The sequence below is a fragment of the Brachyistius frenatus genome, unplaced genomic scaffold, assembly GCF_029030835.1.
Source record: "Brachyistius frenatus isolate BFR_SWC_R1_liver_20210118 unplaced genomic scaffold, ASM2903083v1 Contig_4, whole genome shotgun sequence".
Lineage (NCBI taxonomy): Eukaryota > Metazoa > Chordata > Actinopteri > Embiotocidae > Brachyistius > Brachyistius frenatus.
Genome location: NW_027210603.1, coordinates 8,782,307 through 8,807,003, shown reverse-complemented (window position 1 = coordinate 8,807,003; position 24,697 = coordinate 8,782,307). Strand labels below are relative to the sequence as shown.

The window sequence follows — 24,697 nt, the reverse complement described above, 5'->3', positions numbered from 1 at the left end:
ATAATGTTGTAAAGTTCTGTTGTAAGGACCTTCTTATGTTAAAGGTTCTGAGATTACTTCAATTTTTGTGATTTGGTGGAATGTAAAAAATGTTTATTGAAATGAACTGAACAAAGTTTAGCCAGTTGACATCATGTGTCACATCACTGCTACCTAGAACGTAACAGTGGGCATAACAATCAAAATTGTTTTGTGTTTTCAGGCAAAAGCTTTAAAAAGAGGAACATACCCTATTGTATTCTCTCTGTAAGTGGATCAATTGCCAAAATAGAAAAAGCTTCAGCATGGCACCATGATTAGTCCTGAAAACCATGGCCGCATGAGGCAAACTGAGAAGTTGAAGTGAGTGATCAAAACTTGAAGCCCACAGAGGACCAATGAAAACACAAGAGAATTATTATTGCACAACTAATTATCATACCACAGCGTGTGACACAGTCCACTAGAGGATACTGTGCCTAGGATTGAAAAGTGAGGTGCTGTAGGTTTAGGTAGCGAAATTCAGATGGTTAGGTTGAGGAAAAAAAATCAAGTTGGGTTCAAATAAGTAACTTTATGTAAGTCATGTTACATGTGTCAAGTAAGGTATTTATTGCACATTATATGTATTCAAAATGTTATTCTAAGTGCGTAACCTGCTTGCGTTACGTTAAAAAGAAATTCACATTGACTTTTGCTTTCTCAAAGACTCAAAATATAATATATGTTATAGCAATATCCGGGTGAAAGTCCTTTATCATTATTTATACTACATCACATGATGTTTTTCTTCGACGCGTGGTGTGGTGTGATCTCAGCCTGTATTGTGAGCATCAAAAACAAGGTGAACAATCACATAAAGGCTATATTGCTCTGGTACTTTGACAATACAGTATTTCGGCATCAGCATATCTCAGTTCCACAATGCCTGTTGTTAACTGCTGAATAAGTAGGTACAGGGTTCGAATTACGAGTGGGATTGGACGTTCTGACCCCCATGATTAAGAGTTGGACCCGCCAAAACAGGTAAAAACAACAGTTGAGGGCGATTGAAACATTTATATATCCTTCTTACCTGTAATTGTAAATATTACAATGTACTGTTTTTCCCACATTCATGCCTGGAATAATATTGTACTCTAATATGCTATACTTCTACAGTGATCTATACCACTTCTTAACCTTGATTTTAGCTGAACATCTGATGAACCCTCCTGCAGTGGCTCACGTCCTCCTTAAAAGGTGGTTTCTGGAGAATTTTCAAATTTGAACTCAACAGTCAAACAAATGCACTCTTTAGTGCTCCTTCAGAGGTTGATGCTGTATGGTAGTAACACATCTACCTACCTTTTTGGCATAGTGACAAAGACTTTAGTTCTGGTATTGTGCTTGTCTGTGTTTGATTGGCAGTTTTGGTGTCGAAGACTTTGTTGGTGACTCCTGACTACAAAAGTTGTTGTGTACTATGTGTCTCATTAAATGGTGTGATTGATTTGATTTATCATCCTCTGCAGTCTGCAGACATTATGTTAAGAGTGTTAGATTTTGTTTCTCTGAAGCATGTGCCTGCGCTGTACTGGGTTCCCTTTATGCCCTGGAGAAAAAGTTGACCCCCATCCCCACCCCTCCCCTCCGACTGTCACTGTATAATTCACACTCTATAGGTATAGTTCTTTGATGGCATGTGAAGAGAAGGCAGCTGATTTCCTTTTTGAAGAAAGGTCCAGTTTCCATGACTCACAACTGAAGATAATAAGGGCCAACAGTTCAAAGGAGGTTATTTTTGAGGGCAAAATAATAAGCGGTGCAGTGCATTTCTGAAGTATTTTTTCCATGGTTTGCAGGTCCAAGTTCTAACAATGAATATGCTAACACTCTGATATGTAACGCATAACTTGACATATTGGTCAATATTATTATACTGGCATAAGAAAATATTTTCTTAAAAGAAATTGAGAATTGTTTGACAGTAATATATAAAAAAAAAACCAGGCCAGAGCAGTTACAAAGACCAAACCTAATTCAATTATAATACTTTGATCAGTAGTGTTGAAAGTTGCACTTTAGTCACAAAGCACAAACAAGGATTAGTCTGCATTCATCCAGAAATCACCAGCCCACTTTAGAGGCTGTTTAAACTGTCATATTTCATAAAAAACCAGGTTGAAATATTTTGAAAATGTTCCAGATTCACTTAGAATTAAATGCTGAGAAAAAAGAAGTTGTTTTTTTTTACACACAAGAAACATTCACATGAAACTTCTCTATTATTCATATGCCTCTACCAAAGATCCAACTTTCTATAGGTTTGATTTGCTGTTTTATATGTATTGTATAAAGTGAAATGAGAAGTGTTGTATCTGCAAATGTATTTTTTAGATAGAATTAGGCCCTTGATATGAATTAGACTCTAAACTGTAACTATGTTTGACCTCCTGAAAGCTGCCCATGGGCTCAGACAGCACGGCCCAGACAAATAAAGGTAGATACTGCACATGCTGTGTAAAATTGTATGTTGCGGGTTACATCTATGGGGAGCACTGCTTGTGACCAATTTTCTCATTACCTGGTGCAGCACAATTACAGAGCTGAGTGCTCTAGCCGATACTGCTCCATAAAACCTATTGGAGGTCCTTTGTGGTTTTTCGAACATAAAATGTGTCTGCATAAACAGATGCCAGTTTTAAAGCGAAAACATCTGCACATCTTAAACTCGCTGGATCTCTTTCAAATTACCTGATGGCTTTGGGAGCAGCATGGGCTTCAGGAACTCTAATGTTTTTTAATAACATCCAAATGGCCTGTCCTTTACTGGCCAGGTTCAAATGCTGTCCCATCCTGGCCCAGCGGATGTGAACAAGGTCAGGTGGTTTTCACTGCCGCGCAACACATGCAATGCACCTTAATGGTCGCTCAGAGGATAGTGTTAGCCCATTAACTTGCATAAACTCCTCTAGTTCCCAGCTTAATTCAAAACACTTGTGAAGAGGGTCAAAAAGAAACTGCAATACTGAAATGATTAAATGTGAAATGGGTTGTTGCTAACAAAACACTTCAAATGCTGCACGCTGCTCTGTTGTTGTGTTTGGTGACACAAGACTCGCATTAACAAAGTGATCTAATCGCGTGCTGCTTTGCCATGTTTACATGCATCTCTGCTCACTAATCGGATATGAGGTTTCTTTACAGAGTTCAGGGCCTGATCGCTTCATTAGTGTGAAGCTGCTCTTCCTCCTGAGCACACAGCACTAATACCATCTCCCTTCAGACACAGCGCTGCAGCCCAGAGTGGCCTCCCGAGGAAGCAGCACCATTAAATATTAATGCCATGTGTTTAGAGGGTTTTTATTTCAAACAGTGGGTTTGTCAGCATCTTATGTAGTGTTCCTTAAGATTAAATCCATGAGGAAAATGGGTTCCCAAAGCTTTGGGCAGCATTGTGCCATCAGAATAATTTAGGCCTGTTTTTCTAATGGTCTTTCAGTGTTAATATTGCCAACATTGTCCCTGATTTTCTAAAGTAAGTGGGGCATTTTTGAGTGGATGAGAGTACTGCTTTCTGTAACTTACAGCGTGCTGTGTAGCTGTCACAAGGTGAAGAATGTTTGGGTGCATTTAAGTTGACGTCACTTCAATTTGATGCATGTGTTTCTTATAAAACACTTTTCAGTTAAACCCACAATGCAGGACGTTGGTATAGGAAAATGTCCAAGAAAATAGCCTTCAGCACACTGAATTATGAAATTAGATAACAGTAAACAAAAGTCCCACAATATAATAAAGTTTACAACAGTTTTATTGCTGGACTACAGCAATACATGTGTAAATGTAGTAGCAGGACATGTCTAAATTTATTGAAAATCTATCAAGAAATTTGTCATCTGTCCTAATTTCTTTTGTCATTTCTCCTATTGTCCTAGTTTACATGCCAATTTCACAATTAGCCCCTCAAATGAACCTGACCTCACTCGCATATAGGGAAGTGGTGTATGTGAGCATCATCCTCAATTAGGTCAGGGGCGTTAATAGTACAGCACAAAGCGAACAGTCCCCACAACATCCTCCAGGAATTGCGCCTGACACTACTGACTGCCTTGAATCTATATTTGGGCCAAGCGTGTGGATGTGTGTCACCCAAGACTACCCGCCTAATCTCCGCCACAGAAAGTAAAGTGAGTTGTGGGCCCATGGGCGGAGATTGTCAAGGCACAAAGAGAGCTCCCAGCAGGCACGGCAAAAACCAGGCCCTGGGCAGGTTTTTATGATACCTTTCAATCAGCGGATGATTCCCAGCTGAAATGACAGGTGATTTGACTCAGCCTCCAATTAATGACCTCATTTTAACAATTAAGAGCAGAGGAGGAAGGGGAAAGCCCCGAGAAAAGACAGCGAACAGAGCCGGAGGGCGAGTTTTGATGCCTTGATAGTACAAGACGCTGCTGTCTCTGTATGTCGAACGTGACTGGAGCTTGTCGTCCTGGCTTAGGTGACCTCCCCTCTTTTAAGCAGGTGGTACCCTGCAAGGAGAGCACACATGGACAAGGAGCTGGCATAGGAATGGGAGGAAGCTGGGCAAAAAAGAGGGGGGGAGGGCGTGGCAGGGATAGGGCGAAGGGGTGACTAGAGGGTGGCAAGGGAATGATGGAGTGCATCAAGCTGTGGGTGCCCCCCCCCCCTCCACCTCCACCTTCTCCTGCCCCCACCCCCCACAGCATAGAGGAAATTAAAGAGCTGTGTAGCAGGAGGAGAAGAGGAGAGGAGGGTGGTGATTTAGAGCGTGGCACAGGGGGATGGGGACCCGGCGCATTGGAGTTAATTACTGAATAATGAGGAACAATTTATTGTGTTCTTGTTAGAGACATCAAAATGCTGCTGGATACTGCCTATAGAGAGGAGCATGGCTCTCTCACTCCTTGTGCATCGGTTAAAATGTGGTGTTTAACTCAAACTCATTAAAAAGCCCCCGCCTTGCCTTTGCCTTACCTTATAAAGTACGGGTGTTGCAGGTCTCCTGGGCTGATGAGAGGACTTCCAATTTCCTCCTGGCCCTCTGAGTGTACACTAAAACCTAATGACATTAACTCAGGATGAGTCTCTTGTTTTCAAGGCTTGTGGTGATGCTGCTGTAACTGACTGCTCACCATGGCTGTCAGGTCTTTGTGTTCAATTACTATGATGACACTGCTTTACCACTCTAAATTCTTACAAAACAAATAAAACAATTCTAAAATTTCAAACAGCGGTAGAGAAAAGTAGGTTTCTAAAAATGGATGTAGCTTCCGGGTCTGAAGTTAAGCAAATGCGGAAGTTCCTTAAACTGCAATACCACCAATGGCCGCTTATGGTTGGGTCCAAAAAGGCTCCAGCTCCATAGATTCCAATACAACTTCTCTCAAAAAAGAATAAACACTAGTTATTATGGTGTCAGTCGCTAAATTCACTCCTTTTTATTAGTTTTCTGGTGGTCTATCTCAAAAGATTCCCATCATTAAGTAGACATTAGGCCTCAAAAAGCAGTATGTTTGACAGTGTCTGTTGACGGCCCACCCGTTGAACAATCAGTCTTTGGCCAACACGTCTAAAGAGCTACAGTTCATGTGTACTCGTGAGATATTTCTGGAAAGCTAATATTCTTGTGATTCGATTGGTATAAACCATTTTAAAGTAAAAACATCTTATCGGGTACATTAAACAGCTTTGTCAGACCACTACCGAACAAAGAAACGATTAAAATGTTGACTTAACTCAACAAAAAAGCCTCATAGTCCAGCAACGATCCATAATAGTCTGACAAAAAACAGTATGGTTAAGTCAGCAAAGGTCCAGTAAATCCAATCCAGTCCAAAACACACATCCACAATACACAGAATCCGCTGTTGCATCCTTTGAAATTTCCCAGCAGGCGTTCATAATTTCCCACGTGTTGGCGTAGTTGTAGTGCTGCACCAGCTTTCCGATAGCGTCTGCACTCTGCCCTTTTGACTGACACCTCACTTGAGCCAATAGGAGCTTCCATATCCTGTCCCAAGCCGACAATAGCCAATTGAAATCCATGTCGGACGAACGTGGGTGTACCTATTCTGTTGTTTACAAATCCAGCCATTCGGAAGTAATGTTGCTTATGATTAAAGCTTTGTATAGCCAATGAGGTTCTGAACATGAGGATATGTGGCTTTAGTGTGTAGGTTTGTACTGGAAACAAAAAGAATCACATGTAAAGAAAACCCCCTGACAATTGTGCGGAAAGGCAAATATGGATTTGGTTTGCTGGTTTTCGAGAGTTTAGTCGTAAAAACAATGCCTGATGGACATTTTACGATCTCTTTTTTACACTATCAGTGACATTTTTCACCATACCGCTTGTTAGCAAAACGCCATACTCAAGATTTCAGAACAGCAGTTCACAAATCAAATGGGTGACGTCCTGGCGGGTTGCCAGTCAGAGACCTCCACAGTTATAAAATCCACAAGGTTTACAGATTACACATGCATGGGACCTTTTTTAAATATGATTTCATTTTGCAGGAATTTCCTGCCAATAATTCCTTTATTATCAGTGTAAACATGACAGTTTACATGTCTGTGTTTGCTGCATAAAAGACTGACTGTATAACTTCATTTATCTAGCAGGAAAGTGAAAAAAGGAACACTGAATGCAACTTGACTTTATTCTCCTCTAGAGAAAGACCAACGCTCTCCTTTCTGAACAGCAAAGTGTCAGACTTGCTATCAGTCCTTAGCAGAGTGTGAAGTATCCCAACTCTTTGATGTGTTAAATATGAAATCTGACCATAGAACAAAGCAGCTGTCAGCAACCAGCACGTGTCAAAAGCAATCCACGGCAATTATTATTGAGTTTCTGTCATGCATGCATCTGCTGTGCAGACACTGAGGTGTGTTACCGTATCACAGTGCTAACAAAGACTTCAGACAGTCTTCAAAAATAAACATCACAAGCTTCAGTTGTCTTCATCAAAAGGCTACTCATGATCGTCTGCAAATACAATCCAAGACACACTTTTTGTCCAGGCTGCTTTAAGAAGAGGTTAAATGATTTGCTGCAACACAGTGAAAAGTGTTAGTCCCCACTGTGACCTAGAGAATATGGCTTTAACTTTGTCAAAGGTTCTCCACATTAACAGCAACACAATCACTGGATCACAAATCACACACTGTAAGTTATGAGAGTTACATGCTGTGTCTCTCGTGACATTGAGGGAGAAAGCGAGAAGGTGCTTGCTGAGTGTGTAGCCATGCTGTGTTGCCCAAATAGATACGTTCCATCTGAGAGTGATGCAGCCTTCGGAATGATCCCGCTAGACAGCTGAGTGCTACTTGAATGTTAATGAGGGCTCCTTTAGACACGCATAAATTAAATGATTAGATGTCTGCAATCATGCAAGGTCCTTAGGTGTCCCCTATTTATGGCATTTGAAATGTAGCTGCCTTTATTTACGACGTGTCTCCCCTGCACAGGCTTCGCCACCTGAGCAGCCTAACGCTTTCAAAAGACGAGTTTTTTAATGACCTGCAAATGAATCACTCTGGCAGAATCGTAAGAGAAGTGGAGCCCTCCCCCTTTTTTTGAAAACAAAAAGGGAAATTGTGCCAGCCACTGAAAAAGCTTGCAGATGTCTCGAGTAAAAGCTATGGAAAGATGCAGTAAAACATATTTGTTTCAGAGATGCTGCTTGCCGAAAAATACACTGTTGAGCCTTGGAGAGGGGCCTCAGAGGACGGCAGTCTCTGAACGCAGTCACCTAACAATGAATCTTCCTCCTACCGAGTTCACACGCCCTTCATTGTCGTTTTCTAGTTGCAACAACAGCTATTTTCATCTTCATGATTGCATTAATTACAGCATAACTCACATCTCTCTGCTCCAGTGGTGTTTTCCCCAAAGAAAACAGCATGTCACGGCTTCAACAAAGGAAGGCAACAGTACATATACTCAGTTGGCACTTCATTAATCAACATAAGAAATCAGCATGGCTTGACACTTATCTAGCCGAGTCTACTACTGAAGTAGTATTGTATTCTCTTTAAATGATTCTCATTTCATTCACACACCAGTGTTCTGAGGATTTTAATGAGATTTAGTCTGCATTCTCATTAATGTAATACTAAAAGATATGCAGCCACATATATCTAAACAGCTCAGCATGTAGACATAAAGCTTCATGATGGACAAGCAGTTAGTGACTGCTTTTCTATTGAAGCATCAGGCACATTTAAAAGACTTCTCAGGGTCCTAGAAGACCCATAGGTGCAAAAGCAGCAATAATGAGAAGCACCTGAGTTGCAGTCATCCACTCTCAAGCCAAAGCGAGGGCTTTTTTTTGTGTGTTTTTGTGGCAAGCGAGAGAGTGGGGGAGAGAGAAATTTCTCTTAAGATTCTTTTTTCCCCCTCTATTTATTAGGATAATGAATTTCTGACTGCAGTGCCAGTTCCACTGAGCCTGCTTCTCGGCCTAATTCTCTGTAACATTTCCTCATTGCCGCTGGGGAACATTATATGAAGGCAGGGCTTACAATACCATCAATATGCCCAAGACGACAATCGGACGTCTCATAGATATTAATGGGAGTGCAAATTAAATCAAAGTTGGAGTGCAGCTATCAGGGCTATGATCAATGCCTTTTGCACAGTCAGATTTAATATGGGGTTTGTAATTTGAGTATCCAAACAAAATGTGCATCTTAATGGGAAAGATGAAAGTAATCCCACATGGGGAGGAAATAATACATTAGCTGCATTGTAATTAGAGAACTTGCAGTGCAATGTTTCCCAAGCTCACTATTAATGTTGAATAAAAGCCTGATATATTTATGATGTGGATACAGAATGTGGACATTTGAATTGTTTTGAGACACCTCTTGAGAAGGCATCTGGTAAACACCATAATCATGTTGGATAAATGCATTAGTAGCAAACCAAACACAAATGAGGAAATAAACAGCACAATATTTAAAAAAAAATAGTGAGCTAATCCAACATTGTTTCTGTTCAAGCAGAAGAAGCACATCTGAGTAACTGTAGTCGTGGCAAAAAAACGAAAGACAACATGTCAGGTATGCTTTAATGTAATTATGAAATATCTGAACTTTGATTATGACAAATCTAGTGTTTCAAAGATACTAAAATTGAGCACAACAGAAGTATGTGAAACCCGATTTTGGTAAAAAGGTTCATAATAAATTCCGATTGTGCAAGTCACCTCACAAGCATTCAAATGAAATATCTTATAATAACACCTCACACTTGTATTTATTGTCAATCCCTCTGAATAGGCTACACACAGCAGCCAGTTAAAGTGACCCCATGTGAAGTCAGCAGGTAGCATGCGGAGAGCAGCAAAACAGCTTTTCAATGAATAACACATGAGCTAACAAACGTGGGTAGACAATGATCCAGTGCCTTCAGCGAGTCAAGTGCAACACACACATACAATCAGAAGAGAACACAAAGGGCTAATCAAACTTGATGCAACCCCTCGTGATCAAAATGAAACAGCAGTTAATAGTTGGCACCAACGCTTTTGTAAAAGTTAACTTAATTTAAAAGATGTCAGTTTTTAATTATTTTGCTTTCTCATTGGTAATTTAATCTTTGATAGGAACACGTTAAAAGTTTGAGAAGTATACTTGCTTCCTTGCTGACACTTACATGAGAAGGCCAAGAGTACTTTCATGTCTGTATGCTAAATAGGAAGCTGCCTGAAGCAGCTGGTTAGCTTAGCATGGCTCTGTCTGGAATTGATAAAATAAATAAATAAATTAAAAAAAAAAAAAAACAATGCCGCTAAAGCTCACCAATTATGGTTTTATATCTATTATAGCTTTGTTTGTTCAATCTGTAGGCTACAAAAAACAAACGCAACAATGACAAGTTGGGATTTTACATTTAGTAAAGCAAAGGTAAGCAAACCACTCTATCAACAAGTGGAGAAAACTTTTGAGTGAACTAGATTGTGACAACTTCAAATACAGGAGCTACCAATTATTTATCCATTTCAAAGTTAGCCTACTATATTTTCTTGAAAACAATGCCTGACACAGCAAAGATATAAAGTATTAGGGATAGTAAAGAATTTCAGTAAAATAAATGGCTGTTATCTATTATGTCTTGCCAAATGAGGTAACACAATGGTGATTGCGCCTGTGGCCCACTGTTGAAGGCGCTTGCATCTGCAGTTTTATGAATTAAACAAGCCGGCTGTCTGTGACATTACTGGGAAAAATTACAAGCTTTGGTGACGTGCCTTATCACACAACAAGGGTTTTTCTACCAAAGAGGGTAGCTAAAGCAACATGTTCACTCTTCTACTCTTGTGTGTAATAGTTTTGAAACTTTGAGTCTGGCATTTAAGATGTCGCAATGTTGGATTTTAGCAGCCATATTTGGAATATTTGGAAGAGCTAGGGTAGAGCAACCGGTGGATCTGCCTGAGAACCTGATGACACTACTCCAACCCACCCATAACAGAAAACTGACTGATCACCGGGCATGTCAATCAAATAAGGCACGCCCCCAAACATACCTTTACTTGAGGTCTAATATCTAAATAAATATTGAATTATTTTCAGAAGGATCAGCAGAACACTGATCAGAAGGAGTGCCAATGACAGCAAAATGACTTGTGAATTTTTTTTTTAACTTTATATTTCATGACAAAAGTTGATTTAAAGTTATTGCAATTTAAAGGTCCTCCACATTGGCTTCACATTTCGGACCTGGAGTCTACATTCATTTTTATGTACAGTCTATATGGTGCCTAATGACTAATGTCACACAAGCAATACTGTCTGGATCTCTGGGAAGTAGAGTCCAACAACACAGCTACAATTACTGCTTATTGCCATTGGTGCAGCCAAACAACAAATCAAATCAGAACTCTTTTAGAGTGTAATTTAAAAAAAAAAAAAAAAAAGTAAATTAACTTAATGTTTTAGATGAAATGACAATCAGGTTTTTCATTTTGTAATCAGGCATTAATTAAATTGTCTTGTGTTGTTAAGTTTGAAGTTCATGCAGCCCTCCCAGCCTTTGTTAGAAGATAAATGTTGACATTTTCTTGTTACTGTTGCATAGTCCTACCTTTGATGATAACGTCAGGGGGCTCAACTCAATTTTAAAAGGGGCAACATTTCATCTTTGAACACAGCACTGAGTGGGTACGTAGCAGGACACTATGATCCATCAATAAAATTGTATTGATATTGTCAAATGTTAATATGTCATCCATAAACCCTTGGGTCCTCTTGTCACCAGGACACAGCGTGCTCAGCAACTGCCTCATCGTGTTGTTTAGCATCGACCTGGGTCTACCTCTGAACGGCTGCCACTGTAAAATGTTGCGTGCCATGACAGAGCGGAACATTAATCAAAGTTGATTTGAAGTGTGAGGGCACAAGTGCCTTTTTTCTTGCTGGGGAACTGTTTAGCACAACAGTTCCATGTACAACAGCATCCCACTCTTCAGTGTAATGGTACCAACAGGAGGTCATAAATAATGGATTCAAGATCACTTACACCTCATGGAGCAGGGCATGGCATTCAAGGGATAATGTTTTGCTGCTCTAATGATAGATTTGGCTCTTTTGGCTGCAATTGTGAAGCAAAACAAGACTTCTCCATGAGGCCTTTGAAAGAGGTTAATATGGTGCAAAATATGGCAGCAAAACAACAGTTTTACTACTACTGCCATGAAACCATGAGAGCAATTGGTTTGAAAAAGTAGAACTGAGGGTAAAAAAAAAATGCCATCATGTGTGGAAGCTATTTTGCATCCCCTCAGGTGGATTCTACCAACAGCTTTTTTTTGCATGAAGTGTTAAGACTACCATGGATTGTGTCCTAGCTTCAACTTTATTAAACTTGGAAATGCATATGAAAAACAGGTTTTTCAATTTCATCTTGTCATAAGAAAAGACATAGATATTGCACTTTCCAACCATTTCCAATTCCCTCTATCTGAACTACTAATAATTATTCACATCTCAGCTCAACAGCTGGACATAATTATATTTTTAATGCATTACAATTGTAACTGTCCACTATCAAACCACATTTAATTGAAGATATATTAGTATTTATTCAGCCCTTCTTTGACTCTCATGCCGAGCTGTTTGCACTCTAGAATTGGAGAGGTGTTCTTATATTATAATAATCTCCTCACATACGTGCAACAGTTCACTGTTATTACCATTAGATGACAGCAAATATTGTGATAACCTCTTGTTGTAACTTTGTGTCCTTGTGTAAGTATAGTAACTGCCTGTCTTTATACTGCCCCTCAGTGGCAAGACAGCGAAACAGCCGGCAACTGACAAAACTTGCCTTTCTTTGACGGGTTCTGCAGAGTGTCACATCCACATGCCATGCCAAAGTTTGATATTTCACAATAAAATGTGAGGATAAGAATCCCAATAATTTCCAATGTGCCAATGCAGCTGGAGATAAATAGTGCAGAGCAGAGGAGATGATCAGATCTCACTCCATATCTTAATGGGATCCTCTCACACGCCATTCCCATTAATGACCAATCCCCCAATTATGTAAATCAGAGCGCGGTCACTAACAGTGAGAAGTTGAAGTTGCTCATATAAACACCAACAGTGTAACATTGCAAAGAGCGCTAATTGGCCACTACTTTTCATATAATTGCAGTGACTGGTGTCACATCTTCTGCTGACCTCTCCTTTAAGTATTGTTTTTCAGCACACAAACAGTTAATGGAGCAATTAAGATGGCGCTCACAAGCACCACTTGTGGGGACCATTTGGGAAGGAAGAGCTGGAGAGAGGCGGGCTGGGACATTGTAACCCTGAGTACAACTGAGTAACCCTAACCCATGAGTCTTGGGCCAAAGGGTGTGGTAGATCAAGGTGCTAAATGCATGAAATATCTCCCTGTCTGGTGTGAATATAATCTGGTGGTCACAATTGAAGTAATGGTTTGGTATCAGCCACTTTCTGTGAGTTGTAAGAACGCTTAAGCCCAATAAACAAGTTTTGACTTGTGGAGCCAACATTGACACTAGTTATATAACATGCACAAAATACTGCAGCCTTGAAAAAGTCCTCCATTTTTATATGTTTCCATGAAAAGAAACCTCCTTTATGTTCCTTCCAATACAAAAACTGCATTCGCTTTATTACTCTTCTGTACTTTTGACTTTATTTGACTGTATTTGTACTTCTACTTGCAGCACATGCAATAGTCAGTGGTATTTAAGAACACTTCTAGTCACAGTGAACAGACCTGCTGTCTGTTTAACCAGCATTTAACATGAAGAATAATGTAACAAAAACATGCATCAGAAATGATGAGATATTGGATATTTTGAAGGTAAAGTACTGTACTTGTCCTTGTCTCTCCTGGACAGATCATTTCTCAGGCTTGTTTCCAATGTGTGTCAATGGCAGCTTTTATAACACTGCTCTTCATCTACTACAAAGTTCAGTGAGCCACTGTTTTTTCACACAGGAAAAATCTAATTGAACATTTACAGGAAGACAAAAATCTACCAGTCATCTCGTCAAACCATAAAAGATATGAGCTGCCCAAAAATTAAACATCCAGTAACATTTAAATCCATACTGCCGTGAATGCCACCTTATTTCTTACACTAATCCCTGCAGAGTGAAGAGGGGGGAAAAAAGTTTTCATCTCTTCATCTAGCTCTTCTACCACAGACTTTGCCCACCCTCTATGACTAAGTTATGCCCTGTCATGTAGTCGGAGGCGTCAGATGCCAAATAGACCACTGCAGCTTGCAGGTCTGTCACTTGAGCCAGTCTACCAGCAGGGATATCTGACAGCCAGCGCTGCACCAGAGGCCTCAGACTCTCCGAATGGATGAGAGGGGTGTCAACAATCCCCCTGAAAAGAGAGACAGACAAAGTGAGAGAGAAAGAAAGGGGGGTAAAAAAAAACAAAAAAAACACTGAAATCAGAAGGCATCACAGTTCAGAGCCAGGAGTGACAGCGTTGTTTCAGAGCCACCACTTTAGTGACAAAAATAAACCCAATTATCCTTTGAAGAAAGGGCATGGTGTGGCATCTCTGGCGATATTTACTGTGGGACTGGTGGCACTTTTAATGACTGGCACATCTCAGGAAGAGCCCACGGGTATGAGGGGACGTCTGGTATAATTTTCTCATAGCCCTTGGTTAACTACTTATTATATGCCGCTCCCTCATATTCCTGCTCTGAATCCTGACCGAAATGTGCTTCAACTACCTTGACGCTGTATTTAGGTGGAATTTATCAAAAAACCAGTGTGCTGCTTTTGGTTTTGTGGCGTCTAATAGATCGGTGTCACAACAAATGTCTCCACTTCTTGCAATCAAATATCACAGAGCTTACATTTGAACAAATATGTCAACATGCATGCCCGTGCCTAATATGAGACGACTTCTGACTTTCTGCACAGTGACTAAAAGCCATAAGGCCTGAATCATTGTTCAATGTATCCTGGTGCCTTGATATGGAATTCCAACATTTGGCTAAATTAGCACTTCCAAGGAGCGTGTGACACCTTGGTTAACATATTCCACCTCAATTATATTTCTCTTCAGCTGCCCTGTTATCTGGAACCTTTCCTGGCAATCAGAGGTACTGTTTTCCCTCAGCCAATTTTCTAGATAATGCAGCTTATCACCGCTGCGGCTAAAGTTGCCAATGGAATCAGGCTCCAGTCAACCTCGTGAGCGCTAATTGTGTCCCTTTTTTATGCATATTTACCGACTGTCACTTCAAAGAAATCAGCAGCCCATTGAGACACCCAGTTAGCGAGGGGAGAGAGAATTGCTTCTTTGCAAATTAAAATTAGCAAACAAGCTGCCGATAAATAAAGCCGAGCGCGGCGTGTGTGTGAGGGCTTTGTTCTGGGGCTGTGACTGGGCCTGGCTCGCCCAGTGCCACCGGACGGATTTGCTCAGGGATGGCTGGGGCTAAGGGATGCTCCACTTAACATCCCCTCCACCCTTACCAGCGCGCGCGTGCACACACACACACACACACACACACACACACACACACACACACACACACACACACACACACACACACACACACACACACACACACACACACACAGCCCTTCCTGTGTTCTCCTCTTTTCTTCCTACCGCTCAGCTTCACAGACAAATAGATACAAACAAGGGGCTATTGTTGTGCCGACACTTGGAGTGAGGTTGCAAATTTGAATCCCTAATTGAACAGAACAATTAGAGCAAGTGTTTGGTTGATTCATCCCTCAAGACGTCATCTAATTAAGCACTGATGCATTGTTTGAGGACTTAAATTAGTGCAACGTTCTCAAATGGGGGCTCTTCATATGAAAGCCAACACACTAATCACCACCTCTTTTTGCAGCTCAATCACTTACAACTATCCAAAAGGTGTAGAGCAGTGTGTTCTGGCACAAAAAGAGAAGAGGGCCAAGAATAGACGGCACTTACGGTGAGATGCAGTTGACACACACTCCTCTGTCAATCCATTCAGTGCCCAGTGTCTGAGTCAGTTTGACCACTCCAGCCTTGGATGTGTTGTAGGAAAGCTGCTTCTGAGGATGGGGGACTACAGGGAAGAAGGTGGAAAGAAAACCAGAGCCCCAAATTTACAACTCGTAGTGCTTTATAAAAGGTAACATTTACATAGAAAGAAAACTGCAACTCTTTTAGTTTTAGCTAGACAGTTCCTTTTTTTTTTAAGGAGGGCTAACAGCCTATACGCTATATATTCCAGCTCATGCAGTTTCTTGTGGAAACTAACATAAAAGCTCTTCCATTAGCTGCTGGGGACTCTGCGGATGAAGCCATGTAAAATTAATTGCTTTCAATGTCCAGTTATGCTCTGTCCTCAGCAACAAAGACAGGGAGCCATTTGTTTGCCTTGACCATCACAGATGCTGCACACTGCATGGGATGCCGGGACAGGGGCTCATTTTCCGCTGGTTGATTAATCATCACAAGGAGGGCTCCAAGTTACATACAACTTTAGTAGTTAACCTCGTCACCTGCCGATCTGACTGCCAAATGGCTTCAGTGTGAGACCGGGATGATAAATACCAGCCAGCTGCGGAGAGGCAGAGAACAGTCCTAGGGAGAAAAAGGGCCGGAGCATCCCGCATACGTTGCGCGGATAAAAATGTGCAGGATAGGAGGTAAAAAGTTGGTGGAGAAATAAAACGGAAAGGGTGGGACAACAGAAATAGCAGGGTGGAGTGGAATTGTGCAGGAGTGTGGTGAGATAGCAGAGGAAGGTAAGGCTGGGTTGGGTTGGGCTGGGCTGGATAAGGGTAAGGCTAGGACCTCAGAGGAGCGGGCGAGGAGGAGCCGAGCCCAGGGCTTACACGCAGATTGAAGGTGAAATCCGACTTATCAGGACAGGAAACACAGCTCAAAATGCCTAACAGCACTAATCCTCGCTCAAGACCTGATGATACGGCCCCAAAATACCATTCAGAAAATGCCTTCATCCTTTAAATAAACCTGCATTGATGTTTTCGCCGTCTTAAAGAGCAGTAATCCCCAGAGAAGGGAAAAGGAGGAAGAAGGAGAGCATTCTCCAAAGCCCTCTTTAACATTCACTCTGCTACTTATTGCCCATTTCAAGTGGGAGAAAACATGCTCTTTATCAGGCATGCCTTTACATTTTGAATTCTTCTGAGCAGATAAGGAGTTCAAATGACGCACTCTTTTTCCCAGAATGGCGCTGCTGTTGTAATGTACATCACTATGCAGCTGAGATCTGCAGGTATGAGTGTGAGTCACTAATCCCTCTGTAAGGTCATCATGCAGCCAAAAAATAGAAAAAAAAGAAAAAAAAAGAAGATGAAGTTAGATATCTCCTGTCTGGGTGTCTTTGAGCTGCTGGCCATCATTCAGAAAAAAATAATTGTTGATGTCAGGAGAGTGTGTGTGTGTGTGTGTGTGTGTGGAGGGAGTGTTAGCAGGCACATTCTATTCAGCAGATGGACAAAAAGCTGTCATTGTGCATTTTAATTGGACATTTACGGCTGCTTTTTGGGCTTCCACTTGGCTAGAACAGGTCCCATCTGATTACACATTATGACAATATTATAACAGATGTCCAGACCAATAAAGTAAATTCCTAAAGGACTGAACGTAATGTGAGTAATTGATCATTTTCTTTATGCCGGCCTCTATTTACCAGCATGCTCCTGTTTTACAGATTGCCCCCGCAGTCGGGACCGGGGCCCATATGGCACAGCGCTTTACTGGCGATTTGACTATACTGCTGATGAAGTGTTGCTGTTTCTCTGGAGGAACCTGTTGGAGGAGGAACATTACACCAGTGCCGCAAATTACAAGGCTTTTACTAGGCTCTCACTAAACTCTAAAAGTGTCTTCCGCTGTTCAAACAAGGCCGCTGGCACAGTGCTGGGGTTTTGCCGCGGCACAGGAACCCTCCCTTCCCAAGTTGGACCTCAGGTTGCCTTCCACATCCTCCAGACAGCTCCGCAGAGAGGGGATGTTTATTATGATGCAAAACCGCCTCGGCGAGACGCAATCACAACACTTTGTATTTCCTGCTGTGCTTACTGTATGCAGGGGTGGATGCATCTCTATAGAACAGTTTAACTGGGGTAAAAGTTACAAAGGAGAAAAGCTGCCTAATCCTGTTTTAAATGCGCAGGTTCACCTTAAGTTGCTCATAAACAGGAATACTGCAAGAAATACTTTCTGTCTGATGGTAAAAACTATTTAATGTGGTGTGTACTCCCCCACATAGCTGTATAGCACAAATGTATTTAACTCTCCTTTCTCCCCCTCCTTCTCGGCCCAACTCTCCACGCCAAATGGAGAGATTAAAAGCAGACATGGAGGGGCTCCAGAGAGAAAGTGGGGGAATAGAATCATCACTCACCTATTAGACTGGCCATGGAGGCTGTGTTGATAATCTTGCCGTACCCTTGCTTCAACATCACTCGACCTGCTGCCTAAGGCAAGGATTCACCGGGGGGAAAGAGACACATTTAACACCTTATTATTAAGGCCCTGACATGGCATACCAACAGCTTGAGCACAGATCAACACAAAAACATGCAGTTTATCGTTGCAGACGGAATAACATTCTGCGTTCTTTGGTGGATTTGAAAGCTGCACAAAAGGGGTTGTAGGTTGTATATATAGATGTCTGACAGCAACTAGATAATTTAGAACTAAATTTAGTGACTTCAGAGGAGCTCGAGCTGGTTGGACCGCCAGTAATTAGGTCATACTCTTAACTAGTTTTTACAGAAATAGATTGATGAAAGAAGACATGATCAAGAATCTGTTTAATTCTTTCAGCATATTTTTCCTCATATTTTACTGATGACAGAAATATTTTTGACTGTTGAAAAAAAATTCTCATTCTTTAAATTTTTACATAGCATGCATGTACGCATAGCCATGTGGCTTTGAATAATTTATACCTACTGTTTAGTGCATCTGCATGATCATGGTAAACCTGTGAAAAAGATGAATTTCAAAAAAAAAATTTCTTCTTTTGAATATTTCAGTTAACATGGCTTAGACGTGGCTTTAACATGGCCGAGAAAACTTTCCTGCTTATAGGCCACAGAAATAAAAAAACAAAACAACAACAACATCAGGCTTATGTAGAAATGACCTGTGGTAAAGCTGAAAGTGGGGTGTTTTTATTGGCTCATGAAAAGGGGTGATTTTTTTTGAAGATACATAATTTTCCTAAAGGACAGAAACAATATTAGGGTGGGTCTTCTGGTGCTACAACAGAAACTCTGTTAGATATTTGTTTCACTAAATAACCCTGTCCAAAGCTGGTGTGACTATTTTATCCGACTCTCTCTGCTTTAGGTTCAAATTGGAAATAAAAAATATCTATATGTCCATGAAATTGGTGCATAACTTCATGAAACCTGGGAGCTTTTTCCACTAGAATATTTTTATTTTCCTTGTCTGCCTGACAAACAAAAATCTTTGGTTCTAGTGAAAAGAGATGTAATTCTTTATACTATGTTTATTAAAGCAACCGTACAGAGTATTTTATTATTAAACCAATTTTGACTAAATCAATTAAGCTAAATCATACCTGGACTTATATTCAATATAATATTTACACTTCAAAATGATTTATTTTGTTGGTCTCAAAATTGCACGAGACTGCTGCAATTCGGCGTAGCGAATAACTTTCACACACTCTCACACAGTTCTGGTTCAAACTGCGGGCGATACACACCTGACAGCAGATGAAAGTCCCCCTCAGGTTCACATTAAAGGTTTGGTCCCACTCCTCCAGGCTGGTGTCTTCGCTGGCTGAGTTCATGTTGATACCGGCATTGTTACAAGCGATGTGTATCACTCCCCATTTGGATACGATGGTGTCTATCATCCGCTGGACATCATCTGGTTCACTAATGTCGGCTGTGATCGAAACAGCATTGATACCTGTTTACAAAAACAAAACAAGGATGTCTGTCAGAAAAGTTTATATAGACAACTTCCATCCCTGAACAGTTTAGATATCTACAAAAAAAATTGCTTGAGAGTAATACAAAATACTTTCAAATAGCATTCCCTTTGTATATCTGTGGGATATTTTATTCTGTAAGATGACAACAGACAGAAAAAGTACACCTACATGGGTTTAGAGGAGGCTGTTTGACCACACATTTTATCCTTTAGTATGCTGCCATCTGCTGGCCAAATACCATAAACTGATCATGCTCACATTTGTGACATTTGACACAAATTTGAAATGCACAAACTCAAGTTTGAATGTATTTATGCAAAATGGGCTTGTTTTCTACCAATTTCTGCCCAAGTTGTGAGAGGACCATCCTTCAGTGTGACATTGACGAATCTATCACAGCAGATTTACCAGTTTAATCCACTCTCACCAGTTTGAGGCCACCTCTGACTCCTGCAGGTTTTCACATTTTAGTTACTGATTGTCATCCGTTTCTTTGAAGTTGAGGCCCCAAGTATGTAGCAATTTGCTGCAGAATTTGAGCTGTGACACCAAACGAGTCAGAAAGAACACACCGTCTCATCAATGTGACATTCCTATGGACTTCTTTCATAATCAGGGGTCGGCGGGAAAATTACAGGACAAAAGTAGAGCAAGTTAATATATTCTCCTTTTAATTTAATTTTAATAAACTGCAAGTTATCTGCTTTAGACCTAAAAACAAAGTTGTTTTGATGTGCTGACTGTGACACGATATCTGACCATTTAGTACCATTGGCACCAAATGAACTAGACTAAAGACAGAAAATAATCAGTAATCAACAATTTTTTATGAAATTCTAATTACTCAAGAAATGTTTCAGGCAAAAATGACAAATGTGATGCTTCTAGCATTTTAAATGTGCAAATGTTCTGCTTTTGCTTGTCTTGACATTTCTATAAAGGGAAAATCTTGAGTAGCTAGAAACTATAACAAGCATTTTTGTATTGTTTTCTGGTGTCATAAATGGACCAAAGAATCGAGATAATAATCAGCAGGTTATTAAAACAATAAAGTAATTGTCCAATGCAAACCCAACTTAACTCGCACTTAAACTATTTACAGCTAAACAAAAAATAGTTTTGGTTTATTTGGAGTTGGGAACCTGCAGAAAATGTAGCAAACACAGGAAGAGTTTGTTACACTGCCACACGGAGTTCAAACTCAATTAACAGGAGGGGAATGGGAACAGAATTTGGACATGGAACTAGTTGTGTAAACACATCTTACCTTTTAGAAAGAGCTCCTTAGCAACTGCCTCAGCTTTAACTTGATCCAGGTCTACCACAGCCACCTTCGCTCCAGCCTCACCCAGGGCATGAGCGAATGCTCGGCCAATGCCTTGGCCGGCCCCGGTCACATAGGCCACCTTTCCATCGAGACGCATCCGATCCAGGATGGAACGCCCTTTGGCCCCACGGAATACCTCATCGTCTGTTATTTTACACTAATAAACAAAAAGACATGGTCTGTGACACTGCTGCTGGTACTTAGAGAGATTTATAAGTGAAGGTATAATGACAGCTGTCACCGAGTGAGGTAAAAAGTACCAGAGTCCGTGAGCACTCGGAGGCCGCTGATACCCGACGAATCAGACTGATGCCATCTCTCAGAGGGACAATGACCTTTCGAACAATAGACACCTCATTAATATAAAAGAGGAACAACTAACTGTTGACTGTAAAATGTGAACTTTTAAAACTTACCTGCTCCACACGGGGATCATTAGAGATGAACTGGTTGAACTCTCTAAGCGCCAGTCCATTGCTATCTGTGGTGTCTTTAAGATAAACCTTCGCTTTGAACAGAGAGTTGTCAACACATATGACCCCTCGCAAGCTTAGCAAATTGTTGTCCAAGATGAAGTTGTAGTAGTTGATGTAATTGTTTTTGTCAGCATCGATGAAGACCATGTCAAACTGCTCCCCCACAGCAGCTAATTCCTGAAACGGACACAACATTATTGTGAAACTGGCCATGTGCGCCACAGTTTCTTAAGTTATTGACAAAATAGTCAATGTTAACCTTTAACTTCTCGGATTAGGAAAAGCACCTGCCAGCATACAATCACTACAGATGTCAAGAGGTGAAGAGTTGCTACAGAAAATGTATTCGTTTGCAACACTATCCACTCCATCTTCAAGAGGATCTTCCCAAATGTGTCTGATTGTCATTTTCCCCTCACCTTCAGGGTGACCATGGCAGATCCAGTCCTGACAGTAATCTTCTTGCCATGTGGAGACTTGTCAAAAATGGGCTGAGCAAATTCTTTGAGGTATGGATCTAACTCACAGGCCACTAAACTGCCATCCTCAGAGAGCCCTTCAGCCATGGACAGAGCTCCGTAGCCGGTGAACATTCCAATCTCCAGGACCCTTTTAGCTTGACTCATGTGGATCAGCATCTTCAGGGTCTGGCCTGCCAAAAAACACACCGGAGAAAAGGTTAGTACAGTGTTGATAAATCAGTAAAGCTAATGAGCACGTGAATGTCCCACCTTCAACATGTCCAGTGATGCACTCTTTGGGAAGCCGGAACATGGTCTTGCCCTCCTTGTGCACTTGATCCCAGTCATGAGAGATTGTTTTTCTACCATGAAGTGTGAATAAAAATATCACCGTTTACATCACACAGTCAGTGTTTTGATCTGTGGATAATTATTAGAGGAAGTAAAAAACATACTGATAGAGCTCCGACAAAGGTTCACTTTCCGGTGTGCTCATTTTCTCCAGGTAGTCATCCAGGCCACTGGCGATGTCCAGGGCCTTCTGCAAGTGACTTGTCAACTCCTCTGGAACATGACCACAAGCTGCTGCTATGTCCTTGGCTTTCGTTAACAGATCCGCAATGACTTCCACTGGGGTGTCAGGAACTGGCGGAATAACATGTGATTTTAGTTTACTGATCAACTAATGCTCATTCTTGCACGAGGAAATGTGAGCCAGGGCTGCAACTGTAAAATCATGTTCATTAACCAGTGATATGCTGACTACTTTTTCAACTATTCAATTGTTCACTAAAATTGTCAGAAAATGATGCAAATACATGATATATCCACTTACTATAACTTTAGACAAATAAGCAGCAGAAAAATACAACTGAGACACTGGCAAAAAGTAATCCTTTACATTATTATTGTAAAATATTACTAATCAATTATAAAATGCAGCACATTAAATTAAATGACTGTCAATTACCTAACAGATAAAATGAGTCATATATCTATAATATAATTGTGATATACCAATAAAGAAAGCACATTATAGTCAACCTAAATTATCCAAAAAAGGACTTTAAATGATATGTTAACAGTGAGCTTATAACAAAAAAAATAAGTAATTTACTCAACTGCACTTCACTTAAGTGCAGGTATAAAATAACTACGTTGTGCAAGAGCACTTCAAACTTTATTTTTTTTTTATTTTTTTTTTCAAAAGGAATTAAACTGTAGCTTTTGCTCCACTGGAAATTTTAACCGATATATTTACTTGGTAATTGGGAGATTAAAACTTTATATGAAACCAGTTTACTGCATCAGAAAAATCAGAAAGCAGCTTCATATGACAATTCTGCCACCCAAGATTACAAAAAAAAAAAAAAAAAAAAAAAACGCTATTCTTTAAACACACGTCGGCAGCCGACTGACATTAAAAGATGTAATTAGTCTGATAAACATCGAGAGCACACATATCTACACGCACACTGGACTCCAACCGCTTTCGTACACGTACTGACACCCTCCCTGCGCAAAAAAAAAAAAGCGAGGGCAACTTTCTTACCCTTTTCGGTGGACATGCTGGCGTTTATGGGCGGGACGATTTGGTGGACCGGCGGGTACGATGGGTAATACCTGCTGATGTGCTGCTGGAGTTTACGGTTATATCACGACAACTATGCAAATAACATAACGAACGAAGGGGGAGTGACGGACAGCTTACACAAACAACTCCTCCTATCTCTTATCCAACAGCGTTGGGTTTCGTAACGAGAGACGGACGCGATTCAAGGAACTCGTGAGTGTCGTCAGACGGGATTTCTCGGTTTTAACCTGCAGTTCTCAGGGGTCGGAATTTAGATATCGGTCGGAGGTTGAATGTAGTTTGAGCCAGAGGGAGCCGGTTGGTTGAAGTGCCTGAGGTGACTTGACTATTTATAACCCAGACCCCCCGCCCCATGGCCAAAAAGTGGGAGACACGTACATTTTACTAATGGGAAAATGAACTATATGAGTGTTTATCTTATATTTTTGGCTTCTTTTTTTTTTTTGAAAATACAATGAAAATGACATATGACTGCAGTTCAACTTAAAATTGAACAACACTGCCTTGCTTCTTCCTCATTTCTACAGTGTTAAAAGCCTATTCAAACTACAAATGATGAAAATATTTGACTATTATATTATTTTATTTGACTCTTTTCACTATTATTTAAAAAAAAAAAAACACCTTTATTGATGAAATAGAGCAGCTGACTGTTCAACATGTTGTATTTGGCCCATATAAATTAGCTATTAGATTATTAGCTTGTGAGATATTTATTTATGTATTTTTTTTCACAAACACTACACTGACATTTTGTCAACTGAAAATGTGTTGTTTGTATTACATGAGGTGCTCTCACCTGAAGTCATGTGACAAAAAATGAATTTGAATAATGACTGTCCATTTAGCTCTGTTTTGGTTTCCACCTACTTCAGTAAATGGCTCTTTGCCAACGCTGCTAACTTCGCCTTGTGGTTTGGTTTGGGCATGTAGCTGACCTCTTTTTTTGTTGTTGCTTGAAACAGTGGCATTGCAACACCAATGATCTACAATATAATGGGGACTGCGTTTAGTTCATAATTTTTGTAATCTGGCCCTTTTAAATTATACATGTACTAATTTTGATTATTGCAGCTTTAACCATGAGACATCTACAATATTCCTGACAATAGGAGGATTAAGAGAGAGATAGGTAAATATACTGTGCCGGTCTTAACATGCTGGTTCTGAATATCTATTTTTTTTTTTTTTTATCTCTGGCTTCCTTTTTTTATCTGTATTTTCATGTAGCCTACAATTTGATTGAGTTGTGTCCAGCTAAAAACACATCATTTTATAACCTGTTCTCATCCAATACGGCCGTTTTTGTCAAAGCTTACTGGCATCTCATATATATGCAAAAGGTGCCTTTAGTGTAGGCACCAAAAACCACATGTTACCAGTAGATTCTG

The 24,697-nt window shown here is 40.5% G+C and overlaps 1 protein-coding gene across 1 annotated transcript; it reads right to left on the bottom strand.

Moving 5' to 3' along the window:
- Positions 1 to 10,908: 10,908 nt before the first annotated feature.
- On the bottom strand, positions 10,909 to 24,161 carry LOC138630297 (uncharacterized). Its single transcript, XM_069714545.1, has 11 exons — positions 23,265 to 24,161; positions 22,168 to 22,357; positions 21,983 to 22,074; positions 21,671 to 21,903; positions 21,192 to 21,428; positions 21,036 to 21,110; positions 20,716 to 20,932; positions 19,215 to 19,423; positions 17,880 to 17,952; positions 15,449 to 15,566; positions 10,909 to 13,864 (listed from the first exon to the last, which is right to left on the bottom strand). Exons 1-11 carry the CDS (start codon positions 23,278 to 23,280, stop codon positions 13,669 to 13,671), a joined length of 1,656 nt encoding a protein of 551 aa, XP_069570646.1. The 5' UTR covers positions 23,281 to 24,161; the 3' UTR covers positions 10,909 to 13,668.
- Positions 24,162 to 24,697: the final 536 nt, after the last annotated feature.